General features: G+C 41.8%; 2 protein-coding genes across 2 annotated transcripts; both read right to left on the bottom strand.

The window, feature by feature from the left end:
* Positions 1 to 9,571: 9,571 nt before the first annotated feature.
* Positions 9,572 to 10,033, bottom strand: BDZ99DRAFT_383689 (kinase-like protein; the record flags this gene model as incomplete). The annotated part of the gene is made up of 1 exon (XM_033715345.1): positions 9,572 to 10,033. A coding segment is annotated over one exon (462 nt), but the record flags the coding sequence as incomplete, so codon positions are not given.
* A 1,698-nt stretch (positions 10,034 to 11,731) lies between these two features.
* BDZ99DRAFT_259997 (uncharacterized protein) lies at positions 11,732 to 12,372 on the bottom strand. The gene is made up of 2 exons (XM_033713781.1): positions 11,889 to 12,372; positions 11,732 to 11,833 (listed from the first exon to the last, which is right to left on the bottom strand). Exons 1-2 carry the CDS (start codon positions 12,266 to 12,268, stop codon positions 11,821 to 11,823), a joined length of 393 nt encoding a protein of 130 aa, XP_033578999.1. The 5' UTR covers positions 12,269 to 12,372; the 3' UTR covers positions 11,732 to 11,820.
* Between the last annotated feature and the right edge of the window lie 2,079 nt (positions 12,373 to 14,451).

The raw sequence follows: 14,451 nt of genomic DNA, 5'->3' as shown, positions 1-14,451 counted from the left end.
AAGCTTAGGCTACCTAATAGGATAAAAATACACCCGGTTTTCTATATATTGCTACTAGAACCCGCACTACTAAACGCTAAGCTAGAAAATAATATAGAGGTTGATAATAATAATAAATATAAAGTTAAACAAATCCTAGATTCCCGATAGCATAGTTAGTAAAAGGAATACCTAATTAAGTGGAAAAGATATAGCACTTCTAAGAATATATAGGAACCGGTTAAGAGTTTAGTAAACTATTAGAAACTCCTGCAGCAGTTTCACCGCTAGAATCCGGAACAGCCTAGAAAAACAGTAACAGCGCACCGTCTAGCTAGGAAGGATTAAAGGAACCCGGAGAAGGAATGCCACTGCTATATAATTAGAATATATAGCAATAGAATAGACGGCTAGCAGTGCCCAGCATACTTAGAAAGAAAGAAGAATACCTGATAGTTCCTAAGGTAGAAGGTAAGCCTTCCTGCTCGGCACGCTTTTATTCTTTCTACTTAGCCTTTTTCTAATTATCTTCCTTAAGCTCTTCTAGAGTTTTAAAACTATAATATATTATCTCCTTACCACGCTTACGCAGCAACTCTTTTTAAAAATCCAGGTAATCTAGCTTTGCTATAGCCGCTTTTAGGGTCGCGCGGGTTTCTAACTCCTTGCAATAAAGTTTATCCTTTTTACGGGCTAGTTTCCGCCCTAGAAAGGTTAGCTAGGATATAGTTATAGATAATAGTAGATTATAACAGCTTATAGGCAGCTACTAAGATGCCAGCAATATTATAGTTTAATTATTGCGCCCGAATATAGGCGGCACAATAATCTAAGTTAGATATAGAAACTATATATAATAAACCCCGAGATTTGCACCGGGAATAAAGTATAACTTTTAAACCAGACGCGTTAATATAATTAGCAAGTATAAGACAGCTTTCTTATTTTTTAGCTTTTAAGGCGTTAGATATTATAAAAAAAGAAATAGAAAGGCATAATAACAGCCCTGCAGATAGGGCATTACTAGCTACTTATCTAAGACCCTACTATAGAAATACTTTCGGGCCGAAAGCCTTAGAAGGGGGAGTAAGTATTACAACCTGTAATATAAATAACCTAAGCGCAGAGGTACTTATAGAAATAAGTAAGCAGATAAGACTAATTATACAGAACTAGGTTATAGGACTAAAAAGGTTACGTATAGGACGTATAGGGATCCTAGATTCCCCTATAAACTGCTAGTAGATAGAAATAATCTAAGAATAAGATATTATAAGGACAGGGTTATATAATAGCTTAAGAGGCTTAAGGAAGCGAGCTAGGCGAGCGCTTAAGGGGCTTAAGGCCGTAAGCTAGAAGAGTAGCTTAAGGAGCTTAAGGCTGCAAGCTATATAAGTAAAAGGTTTTTTAGGACGGAGCTTTTATATAAAGGGACGCTCCTTTATATAGATAGGAACCTTATATTTAACTTAAAACTTTAATATTACCTATTAGAAGTAATAACCCCGTCTTAGACCTTAATTAATTATTACCTTACCTTTTAAAAACTATTACACCCCGATAACAACTTGCCTATACCCTGCCTTAGTATAAAACACTTAGAAGGTATAGAAGAGACAACCCGTTATATTCTGCTGCTTCCTTTCTTAAATCTATAAAAAAATAACTATTAACCGAGACCGCTTTCCTAACCCCTAAAGCTAAATATTCTATATAAATAGTTATTTAAGTAAAAACCTATACGCCTAAGTCCTGCTGTATATTATAAAAGGAAACTGTTAACTACCTAATTTTAAAGCTATTCTAGAACTTTTAGAATAAGTATATAGAAACCTTAACCAAGTCTGCAACTTCTATACTAAACTATTCCGCCTCCGCTAGAATAATAAAGAATTTAGCGTTTTTCTTACTAAATTCTAATACCTAGCTTTAGAAGAAGAGCTTTCTAAAAAAGCTTTACTAACCCTTTTAGAAGAAGCTGTTAACTATAAACTAAAGAAAATACTACTTTACTATAAACCCTCTAGCAGGGAGTACTATATATTTGTAAAGTTTCTTTAAAACCTAGATAACTGCTGTAAATAATATAAAGTATCTACTACTATAACCCTAAGAATATACGCTAATATAAATTAAACCTATTAGGAAACACCTGTTTCTATAGGAATATAAACTGCTATACCCTAGTTATTACTAAAAGCGTCCGGCGCTATAAAAATTATAGAAGTCTCCGGAGACCTAATAGATTTTTTAAAAGGTTGCTTAACTTAATATAAAAAAAAGAAATATTACTATTATAGATCTAAGAAACACTTTATCTATAACTGCCCTTAGCCTAATAAATACTTTATCCGCTCCCGCCCTATTTATAAAAACGCGTTTTTCCGGAGCCTCTTACTACTTTCTACTAAATATAGAACCCGGATACTACTAAAACCTGCTTCTTCCCTATTTTCTACTTTAATAAAAGGATTAAGCCTAATATAGGTTATAGCTAGGCTTATATACTGCGCACTATATAAGTATCTACTACTACTATCTAAAGAATAACTATTAAAAAGGAATAGGTTATAAAAGCTAACCTATTAATTATACCTATATATTTAGAATACTAGGGCTAGAGTATTTTAGTATATAGTATAATTAATAGTAGCTATAAAAGGAAAGTACTAGTTAATAAAAACTAGGTAAAGTATTACTGTATTCTAATAATTCCGCTTAAGTACCTTTTTTACCTAGAACTGGCCGATAAAGGCAATTCCGAAGCAGGTAAAGTAACCTATACTATTTAGGTTTAATTATAGATAAATAAATATTTAGAGACCGTTTAAATAGGGGTAACTAAACTAAGTTATTACCTAATTATTCTAGGAATCCCGTGGCTACGCCTATATAATTTTGTACCGGACTAGTCCTGCAATATACTATAGTTTATAAGCTAGTACTATTATAAACACTATAATATACCGTAAAAAGCAATACGTGTATAAGGAATTGCTAATATTCTAAAAAAGAACTGCCCGGAGTACCTGCTGCCTGCACTAAAAAACCTAGAAAAAAAGAATATAGCACCCGTTTCCTTATATATATATAGCGCCTACCTGTAAAAAAAATATAAACTCTTCTCTATATTACTAGATAATATTAACTATATCCTATTTAAGAAGAAGGGCTTTAACCTAGACCGCCTGCCTAAAAAACTATAAAAGTTTACTAATATTTTTTCGCCTAAAAATACTAACTGCCTACTACTGCACCGCCTGTATAACTATAAAATTAAGTTAGAAAAAGGAAAAACGCCCTTTTTTAGACCCTTATACCTAATATTCTATAATAAGCTAATAGCTCTAAAAGAATAGGTAGCAGATAATCTAAAGAAAGGATTTATCCGCCCTAGCTCTTCGCCTGCCGCGTTACCTGTATTATTTATAAAAAAGCCTAGAAAAGGCCTTTACTTCTGCGTTAACTACTAAGCGCTAAATACTATAATAGTTAAGAACTGCTACCCGCTACTATTAATAAAGGAAACCTTAAGTAACCTAAAAAGGATAAAGTACTTTATAAAAATTAATATTATATCTGCCTTTAACAACCTATATATAAAAAAGGGTTAAAAATAGCTTACTATATTCCGAACCCGACTAGAACTATTTAAAACCTTAGTAATACTGTTTAGGCTTACTAGAGCCCCTGCAATATTCTAATAATTTATAAATAATACTTTATAAAAGTATTTTAATATTTTCTATACTGCCTACCTAGATAATATTCTAATTTACAGCCGGAACTAAACTAAACACCTAAAGTATATCCGCACTATACTAAAACTGCTATAAAAAGCAGGACTCTACGCAAAGATTAAGAAATACGAGTTTTTTGCCAAAGAAATAATATTTCTAGGTATTATTATAGGAGCTAACGGCCTGTAAATAGACCTAGAGAAGATTAAAGCTATAATAAACTAGGAGATACTAACTTACCTAACTAATATATAAGCTTTTATAGGATTTAGAAACTTTTACTACTAATTTATTAAAGACTTTTTAAAGATTATTGCTCCGCTAATACACCTAATAAAGAAGGGCGTTGCCTTTATATAAAATACTGCCTATTAGAAAGCTTTTACTAAATTAAAAGAAGCCTTTACCTCTGCACCTGTTTTAGCACTATTTAACTAGAATAAGCCTATTATTATAGAAATAGATACATCTAATTATATTTTAGCTAGCGTTTTATTATAGTATAGAGATAACAGAATCCTGCGCCCTATTATATTCTTCTTAAAAAAGTACTTAGTTATAGAATACAACTATAAAATATATAATAAGAAACTGCTTACTATTATTTAATACTTTAAAAAATAGAGACTAAAGCTTAAGAGCGCCGCCTTACCTATTAAAGTTATTACTAACTACTATAATCTAGAGTACTTTATAATAATAAAACTACTAAACCGCTGCTAGGCCTGCTAGTCTAAATTCCTATTCTATTTTAACTTTAAGATTATATATTAACCTAGAAAACTTAGGGTAAAGCCCGATTTTCTAACTAGAAGGTTAGAGGACCTGCCTAAAAAAGGGGATAAATATTTCTGCTACTAGAGCTAGATAATTCTAAAAAGATTAAACTTTAAAAATAAAATAGAAAAAAAAACTATAAAAAAAGTAACCTTTAAGAATAAAGCTAAAATAATAGCTCTAGCACCTATAAGAACCTGGTAAGAAGGCTTATTACTAACTTTTTTAGATAACGCCCTGCAAGATAAATAAAAGACTAAGAAAGATATAAAACTACTTTCTATAATTACCGCCCTGCTAAGAATAGTATATAAAAAAGACCCTATTTTACTATTAGTTCTAAAAGCCTTAAAAGAAGAATACTGCTATTATATAAAGCTTATATTAGCTAAATACTAGAAAAAAGGTAGATACTTATACTATTAGAACTGCCTATATATACCCGACTATAATAAACTAAAAATAGAACTTCTGCGTATATACTATAGGAACGCTATTACCGGCTACTTTAGAAAATCTAAAATATATAGCCTAATAGCCCGCAGTTACTATTAGGTTAGGAACTACTAGATATATAAGAAAACTACTCTATTATAAAAAGCCTACTAGGGTATTTTAAAGCTGCTACCTATTCCTAAGAAAGCCTAGCGTAATATATTAATAGATTTTATTATATACCTATTATATAGCGGAAAGTATAATATAATTCTTATTATAGTAGACCGCCTAACTAAAATAAAACACTTTTTTACCTGTAAAGGGACCTATAATACGGAAGATATTATAAGACTTTTCCTAAAGAATATCTAGAAACTATATAGCCTGCCTACCTCTATTATATCTAACTAAAGGCCCTAGTTTATAGCTAAATTCTAGAGATACCTAACTAGCCGCCTAAAAATTAACTGCCTACTATTAACTATATACTACCCTAAAACTAATAGCTAGACTAAAAAAGCTAATACTATTCTAGAATAGTACTTACGGGTATATATATCCTATTTATAGGATAACTAGGCTAAATAGCTACCTTTAGCTAAACTGTTAATTAATACTATAAATTCCGAAAACACCTATATTTCCCCCTTTTTTATAAACTATAGCTTCCACCTATATCTAGGTTTTAAGCCGGTTAAACTATTAACCCGCCCGCCTGCTAGAAATGCTAAGCGCTTTACTAAGCGTATAGAAGAAATTCTAGAATATCTAAAGTCTAAACTTACTACCTTCTATGCCTAATATAAGAATAATATAAACTATAACTATTGCCCTGCTTATAACTATTAAGTTAACAACTTAGTATAGTTAAATACTAAGAATATTAAAACCCTTTGCCCCTAAAAGAAGCTAGATTAAAAGAATCTTAGACTATTCCGCGTAGAGAAGGTTGTTAGCCCTTACGCATACCGCCTAACCTTACCGGAGAGCATGCGCAACTACAACATCTTCCACGTTAGTTTACTAAGACCTGCCGCGAATAATCCGCTGCCCGGCCAGCGTTAAGAACCACCGCCGCTAGTTGAAGTCGAAGGCTTGGAGGAGTGGGAAGTCGAGGAAGTTGTCGACTCTCGATGGGAGCGTCGCGGTCGTGGCCGCCCCCGCCTGAAGTACACGGTGAAGTGGACCGGATACAACGAAGTCACAGAAGAGCCCGCTGACTATCTGGAACATGCCGAGGAAGCTATCCGGTCGTTCCATCGCCGTTACCCTGAAAAGCCCGGTCCTTAGGCCTCAACGGAGTTCGGCCGTAAGGAGGGGAGTACTGTCACGGCTTGAACGGTGAAGCTTGCTGCACAGCGTAACACGTAATGTTAGGACCCGGCGAGAGGCCTTGTTGCAAGGGCCTATGCGAGCCTTGGCAGGAGTATACCTGCCGACCGCCGCCCTGCCTCCTTATAGCTCCTTGAGCTACGTCTTGTTATTCAACCCGCCTGCCTGCCGTGCATTATAGAACACGTAGTGAATTCAGTTATTACTTCTACCTACCTGCCCGAGCTAGCTAGGGCAATCCTGCCGCCCGAGACCGTAACAATATCCTCCGGATTATTATAGGTAGGTGATAACCTCTCGCTAGGGCTATAGCTATAGTATTAAGGTGGGTAGAGCATCTGGTACGGCGGTGGAAACTAACTATAGGGCGGTGCCTGCCTATAGTAATACGGGTACTGCACTAGGGCAGGTGCTGGCTAAGAGGGCTGCACCTGCTGCGGCAGCGCGGGCGCCCCTCTCTTTCTCTTCTCTCTGGCCTTATTATTGGCTAGCTGTAGGACAATTTAATGCAACGGCTTATTAACTATAGAGCTTCTACTACGGATTTCTAGGTTCTAAGCTTATAGAAAATCTCTATTAACTTTATAGTAATTCTGTAGAAGATCTAAGCTAGTAAACCAGTATATATAGGTTTTATTGCCGCAGTTTATATTTATGCAGCTCCACCGCTAAGCAATAGTAATAATAAAGTTGCCAGTAGCCTCCTCTACTGCTACTCTATTACCTATAACTAAGGCCTGCATCTATATAGCAGTACGCCGGCTAGTTTAAAGTGTAGATAGAGTAATAGATAAATAATAAGGTGTATATTAAGAACCGGGTATTACCTAGAGGGTTCCTTCTATACTTATATAGATAGTCTTGTCTAGCTATATATATATAATAGCTGTTAGATCCAGATAATATAATTGCTTAGGCTATTTAGTTAACCAGCTCTTAATTAAGTCCTCCAGCTCTAACACCTGCCGTTCGCCCTTTACTTTAGAACTTATAACCTAGGCCTTTAGAAGCTTCTTATATAACGCCCGGCCCTATATTATAACAATCTTATATACCTGGCCTATAGGCAGTAGAGGGAAGCTAACAGTCTCCTCTCTAACCTATTCTGTAAAGGCTAGGAACAGTAAATTGCTAAGTAGACGAGTAGTAGAGCGGTTGGACTCTGGTTCTTTCTCTCCTTCGATCTGAACTTCCTATGCACTTCCAATCTCTACACTAGGTAGTAGAGGTGGCAATAAGGGCGTCACCTCTACCTGCCTGTTGCGTATAGCTTCTAGTTGCTGTAGGAATGCGTCTTCCTTATTGCTAATATGCATAAAATTGCTTTGGGTTTATGGAAGTGGCGGAGAACTTGGGGCAGGCGGAGCAATAATCTTGGGTACAACTCGTGGAGCTTTCTGCTGCTTCTTCTCCTTCTCTTTACGCTGGCGTGCAGTAATTGCAGACTCTGCCGCCTTCTGGGAGGGCTTTCTAGCCCTCTTAGCATTCACTACTGGTGCTTTCCGGCGTCCTTTTTGGGCAGGAGGGGGTGGAGGGGGTGTAGCATCAGGATCCCCAGGCGGATCCCCGGGCGCACTTCGCTTTTGGTGGCGTGTATTTGTCATTGCAACCAAATAAAGGCTATACAATTGCCCTAATTAGGTATAGAGCATATTATAGAGGGCAGGGCAGTTACTTATTAAGGTATTTGACACGTATACGGCTGCGTGGTTGGGGGGGAAGGGGGTGTTCCATTTGATTTTGGGGGGGGAAAAAAAATATCGGCTACAGGGGGTGGGCGCGTGCATTTCGCAATCGACTCTATTGTGGCGGTGTGACTTGGAAAGTTTTTGTACCAACACATGAACCCTTCTTCGATCGGCTGAGAGCAGAAACGAAGCTTATCAAGAACTCTGATGATCTCCGCGCGAATATCAGTGGGATCTTTAGAGCTGATGTTTTCCACGTTAGTGAAACTTATCGTATGTTTCGGCCTGAAATTAAATTCGGGATCGCTGGAATACTCCCTAGAATCTCCGTTACTGGGCTCGTCCGGTACGCTCAACTTGCCTCCTCGTCCTGTTTGGCGTGCATGCACGAGATCCTTAGCTGCGCGATTGCCAGGGCTAGAGACCGCGTGCTGCGTTCCATCGGCTACCCAAAGACATAGCCTCAAGTCTCGTTTTCTTGCAATCGCCATGTCTTCGTCGTTTTTGATTAGATGCCATTTTTTCCGGCCTACTTTGGGTCCAAACTCGAACGTTTTAATGACTAGTTCGTTGGGGTAGCTTCCGTCCGGGTTTCCAGACTGCGGGCTTTTCCGTGCCCATTGCCGCTGCAATTCTTTGTGCAAGTCATTGTATCGAAAAGGCCATCTCATGGATACGAGGAGCCACGATCCGTATGTTCTGGACTCGAAGCACCCTTTCATCTTGAGCACAGGTTGATTCGTCCCAATGTACCCAGCAGTGTTTAGTCCAGCTGATGGATTTGTTTTCGCTCTACGTGAAAGCTCGCTCCCTCGGTATCTCATCATTGGAAGAGTCTATGTTGACGATCGATCTAGAACGTGATGCACTAGATATTTCATGCTGCGTCGACGAGCTAATGTCACGCCTGCTACTACTCCTTGGTCCTAATACCGAGGAGATTGCTCTACTAATAGTTCTTGATCCAACTTTTGAGGAGACTGCTCTGCTGCTGGCCCTTGGACCAACCTCTGAGGAAGCTTCTCTGCTACTAGTCCTTGGACTAACTCCTAACGAGGCTACCCTGCTACTGGTCCTTGGACTAACTTGTGAGGAGCGGTTGCGTCTTCCACGTTCACCGGTCCCCCTGAGATATGGTGGAAGATGCAGAGGACGGTGATAGATAGGGTCTTTGATGTCTTCATGTGCTGCATCATGCTTTTCTAGATGCATTCTAAGCTCAGGATTCGCTTCCGTACGGCCGTTATCCCGGACCCAGTCCGGCTGGGGCTGTTTGGACACCTCTGCGATGACTGAATTGCTGCGGTTGGGAATATATGGATGACTAGCTAGAGATAATCTTGCCTCAGCCTCCGAGCTATCCTCGGGCGCGCCCAATGGTCGTTCGAAGTAATCGGAAGAACCGCTGAACTCCGATTCGTCGTCATCTGCTAGGCACCAAAGACCAGTATATACCTGGCCACTTTCAACGGAAGTGATGATTTCAACCAGCTGCGAAGCAGACGGCCGCCTCGTCGCATTGGCCTGTAGCATGTCGCGAATCCGAGCAATCGGGTGATTCAGACCCGGCTCTTCGTTGAGCTTTTCCAACCACGCTTGCAACGCCTCTGGGTTAGTCTAAGGGTTTGTGCCGCTCGTAGACTTGTTGCTGAAGAAAGACTTCCGATTCTCGTCCATGTCGCCTTTGAGGATAGTAATCATGTCGAGGAAGACGCATCCAAGACTCCAAACGTCGCTGGAGAGTCTGCGAGGTGCATAGTCAACCACCTCTGGAGTGGCGTAAGTTGGAGTATAGGGTGCCGGCTTCCCAACAGTAGTGTCGCGGGTTTTGTCATTGAAATCTCTCGCTGTACCGAAGTCTGTCATTAGAATGGTATGGCCTTTGACTAAGATGTTCCCGGGCTTGATATCCTTGTGTCTGACCTTGTTGTTGTGTAGATATTGCAACGCGGTTGCTAGACAGCGAAAGAAAGAATGCAAGAGAATGCGATCATGTTCTGGGAACAGTGTGCCGTTGCGGTTTAGAAATCCACCCCGATCACAGTCAACGACGGGCGAGATGAGCAAACAAATATACTTAGGATCGGTGTACGATGCAACGTATTGTATGAGATGTGGATGAGATAGTCGCTTCAGACTTCGAAGTTCGTTTCAAACATTCGAATGATTTCCCTGTCCTTGGAGAGCGCGCGACTGCGTGAGGTGATCTTCCGCTTTTGAACGTCAGAAAGATGGAGAAGAAACGGACAGAAAGACCAACGGCGTATTCTTCCAAGTTCAGCTTCAGCCTAACATGATCAACAGCGGCATGGCCACCTTGTCCAAGCGTTGTGGTGATCTGAAAACAGCTATCACCGCTCGTTCCTTTGCAATGTCAACAATCTGATTTTAGTTTTGATCACGTGAAAGAGCTTACAAAAAAGGACATGCTGTCTACCAACGATCTCTAACTCCTTGGTTTTGGTAAGGAGCATATCTTGCTTCTCGATAAAAGCGAACCATGAGCTTCCCGTTAGTGATGGTGGTATCCTAGGCTCGGTGTATGGGAAATGGCTGTCGAGTAGGCCTTCTAGAACGAACTCGTTCATTACATCAACACGGTTGATCATTCGAAGGATTGTATATGTCCTCGGCCTCTCCCTCCAAGTCTTGTTGCCTACGTCTTCAAGCAGTCTCGACATGCGATAGAAGCACTCATCACGTCCGAGGCTCTCTGCTTTTTCGCCTCCATTTCACAGATGAGATATGAGGCTCCATGTTCGAACTCTTCGATGTTGATACTGTCGGTGGCCATTCTTTGCCCATACAAGGGAGGCGGTAGAGTGATTGTCGCCTGGTACAGTGTTTATGGAGATAACTGGGTGAGTGAAAGCGGAACGAGGAGCTGGGGCCTTGGTGGGGCTTTGGTTTTGCTCAGCCTGGTCGACGATGTCTCTTCTCATCACCCTATAGGCGCATTACAGACTTTTGTGAGTAGCATGCGGCAAAGACCTAGTCACCACCAGGAAACCGTGCTACCAATGGACAATGATGTCTTGATAATGACTAATTTGCTTCGCGACCTATACTCAGTGGAAAGCAGTGTTGTTCGAATCATAGTAACCCGAAAGAATTATTTTTCTAGCCACTTAGGATGACTGCCTATTGTTTTTCATGGCAAGTATGCCCTCTCGTACGTACGACACCGCTATAACCGTTGCAGCAGGACCGACACAGAGTACGCCCACCGTCATCATCGCAGCAGCACTTACCAGCGATAAGTCCGTTCTGCCAACCCGCTTCAAGTCCCAGAGAGTTAAAAACGCTCCTGCAACTACGGCGGTGAACATGATCTGGAAATCGACTTGGAAGATGTAATGTAGGGCTTCTGACATTGATATCTCGTTCCCTAGTGGGACCCGCCACAACGCATGCTTGAGGCTCATCTGAGGGCTCGAGGATAAGAGGCAAATGGTAATTATAGCAACGTGGGTGCTAGTTGTGATGGCGAAGCAGGTGATGTAGATGCGGTTGAGGTATTTTAGCGTGCCTGGAGGCTGGGAAGCTGTGGCCTTTGAAGTAGTGGGCTCCTTTCCCAAAGCAATGGAGATGATGAAGAGGAGGACGTTGACGAAAATCGGGCTGACCTGCCAAAGAGCAATGATACCCTGGGTAATATTGAGGCCTAGATCTGGAAACGGTAGATACATAAAGAAAGTTGGTAGTATGTAGCCAACGATGAGCGACGGGAGGAGCGTCTTTGCGTACGAAGTTGGTATTCTTTGCGATACAGGCGACCAATAGTCCGGCCGAGACGAATCTCGTATGCAGAACAGATAGGAGAGCGGTATGATGATTGCCCCTCCTACGGTCTGGTAGAGCAGCGGCTAAATGGAGGTGCTATGAGGACGTGTCAGCAATACCTGGAACAGCAGAAACAATGGCAAAGACGTACAAACTGGTCACAGCTCGAGCATTCCCCTTCCTCCCGGCCTCCACCGCCCAAATTGCAATGATAGCTAAGCACGATACGATGAAGTAGATTTGCTGGATCTCGTAGCCTGGGTCCCATCCTGCTGCTGCTGGCAGGAACGCGGCTACGAGGAAACGTAGTCCAAGATCGAGAGGCTCGATCCCGGTATAGCGTTCCCGAAGGGGTTGTTTATTTGGGAATGTGAGAGAAGTGACGACGTCTTGAAAGGGTAGCTCCGCGAGAGCGGTCGCTGCGTCGCTGAGATGCATCAACTGCACAGCTAGGGCAGGTAGCGAGACAAAGAAGATAGCAGCGAAGTAGCCAGACCAGCCGCGGGAATTGAATATATTTGCCATGGACATGGATTCTTTAGAGCTGTGAGAGACGAGGGATATCTTTCGATGAGGCGGCCGGAATATCGGGATGCGCTCTAGTCTTTTTCTGTAATCTTTGAAGTAGTGAAAGAGGCGGCCTCTACTTTAATGCAGGGATGAGGATGATAGTTAAAGGTGTGAGGCAAAGGATGAAGTCGGGTAAACTTTTGCGAGAGCGAATGAGAGAAACCATCACCTATTTGTCTAGCGTGCCCCTATTCTTATCCCTGTCAAAATTTGACCAGTTGGTTCTTCGTCAGGCTCTAATAAATCTCTTTCTACTACATAACCACCATAGCATGCAGGAGACCTGTGTTTCGTGCCTTCTTTGCATTTTGATTATGTCCTTCGCAGGTAACGAATTGAAGTAGCTTAGTCACGTGTTCTTTCCGCATTCAGGCGCGAAGGCTTATCTCAGGTGCCTCAGACCCTCTACGAGGATATTGCCTTGCCTGAGTGCGTGTGGTTGGTGTTGGGCGTTGTGCACGTTGTGCACGTTGTGCAGAGAATTCTGCCAAAAAGGCGGTTCACGTGACGGGCAGGCCCATTCCTCGTAGAGGGTCTGAGGACTTTTGGGCACGGTTAATAAGGGCGACCATCTAGGACCTTTTGCGGTCGCATTCCACCACCACAGCTTGCCTTATTCTAAAACTTTGGGAGCTGCTTCCTTACACCTTTAAGATCTAGCTCCTAGGTTCTTAGGGTAAGGTAAGCTGTAGTGGTGAAATTCCATCTTAAAAACAGATCGAAATGGCGCGTGAACCAGTTACAAAAATGAACACACTTTTTTTGGCGCTGTAGTTCGCCCCCTAATACTCTAGGTAGTAGGGTATAAATATATAAATTAAGTATAAGAATACCTGAATATTCTATTGCATCGACAACGAAGAGCGTGGCTGGTTAAGAATACCCTATTCTTGTCCACTGAAGAAAGTTGACCTGTTGAAAAAAAACCAGCTTACACCAAGCCCGTGCCCAAATGTCCTCAGACGCTCCGCAGAGGAATTTAGGGTGTGCAGGGGGGTAGGTGGCAGGGGGGTGAGGGCGGTGTAGGGGGTAAAGTTGTGCACGCCTCAAATTCCTCAAGGGGCGGCTGAGGTTCCTGAGATAAGCGAAGGCACGCTTATAGCAAAGTTAGAGAAGGATACTTGAAACGAAAATCTTCATGTAACATCACGTTGGCTGCGAGTGCGCGGTACCGAAAAGATCCTTGTCGCTGAAGGGAGTGGAGTGACGAGGGTCTTCCAAACCTGCTAATGCAAAGTGCCACTCGCCGAAGCTATCTTGACAGGACCTTAATTTATACAGAATCTCGGAGGAGCCAAAAACAGATTACAGATGGTCCCGAGGGTAATATGATGGAGGTGTTAGCGAGGGATGCTTTCTCGGGTGAAGTTCGTTGAACCCTATGGCCCCTACTCTTGTTGCTCCTTCATAACCTACTGGGAACGTCTATCAACCTCTTATGAGATTGTAATCTGTGTCTTCACGCGCAATGAGCTGAAGCCTCTCCTCTATGCGCATGATTTCTTGTCTACATCGCAAACTTCATCGCAGAATCCGCACGCCGTGCCCATCAGCAATCTAGACTTTTTGACGTCGCTAGAATACGAGAATATGGCGGGAATTCCGAGTCCTATCGGAGGAGAGGGACAACGATCTTGGTGTCGGGTATTACGACCTGGGGCGGAGAGCATCCCGATTCGCTCAAGGCCTGAACAACGTTCTGAATCTCTATCGTCAAGATGGAAGAGCTGGAAGCTATTGTTAGGTTGAATTCAAATTGCGTCGCTCGGGGGCATATAAAGTCGTTGCTCAAACGACAGGACCGGACTTTCAAACGTTCGGACTGTGCTCTGGACCGTATTTCCTCGTGCTACCGACGGGAAACGGGCATATCGATACCCACGGTCTTCAACCCCACCGGAGGTCTTTCATGCCACATCCCCTCGAACAGCTCCATGAACATCACGACGTTGAGTGACATAGGAGCACTCATTTCCGCCATGTTGCTTAAGAGGGGAACTGGCGATTTTTGGCTTTGATACGCCGCCCCTTCTGAGGGCCCTTGTCGGTAGGACGTCTCTCCATGCCAGCGGCTTCTTGCCGTAGTGTACGCAAGGTTGAAGATTATTGATCTTGCTGAATGGGCCCCAGAGCACCCCGAACAG

Source organism: Mytilinidion resinicola, assembly GCF_010093595.1.
Source record: "Mytilinidion resinicola strain CBS 304.34 unplaced genomic scaffold BDZ99scaffold_6, whole genome shotgun sequence".
In the NCBI taxonomy this organism is placed as follows: domain Eukaryota; kingdom Fungi; phylum Ascomycota; class Dothideomycetes; order Mytilinidiales; family Mytilinidiaceae; genus Mytilinidion; species Mytilinidion resinicola.
The sequence above is the reverse complement of the archived record's forward strand: the minus strand, read 5'-3'. Positions and strand labels throughout refer to the sequence as shown.

Bases quoted from the DNA above. Each gene is read 5' to 3' on its own strand.
- BDZ99DRAFT_259997 (XM_033713781.1), bottom strand. From the start codon at position 12,268: ATGTCCATGGCAAATATATTCAATTCCCGCGGCTGGTCTGGCTACTTC.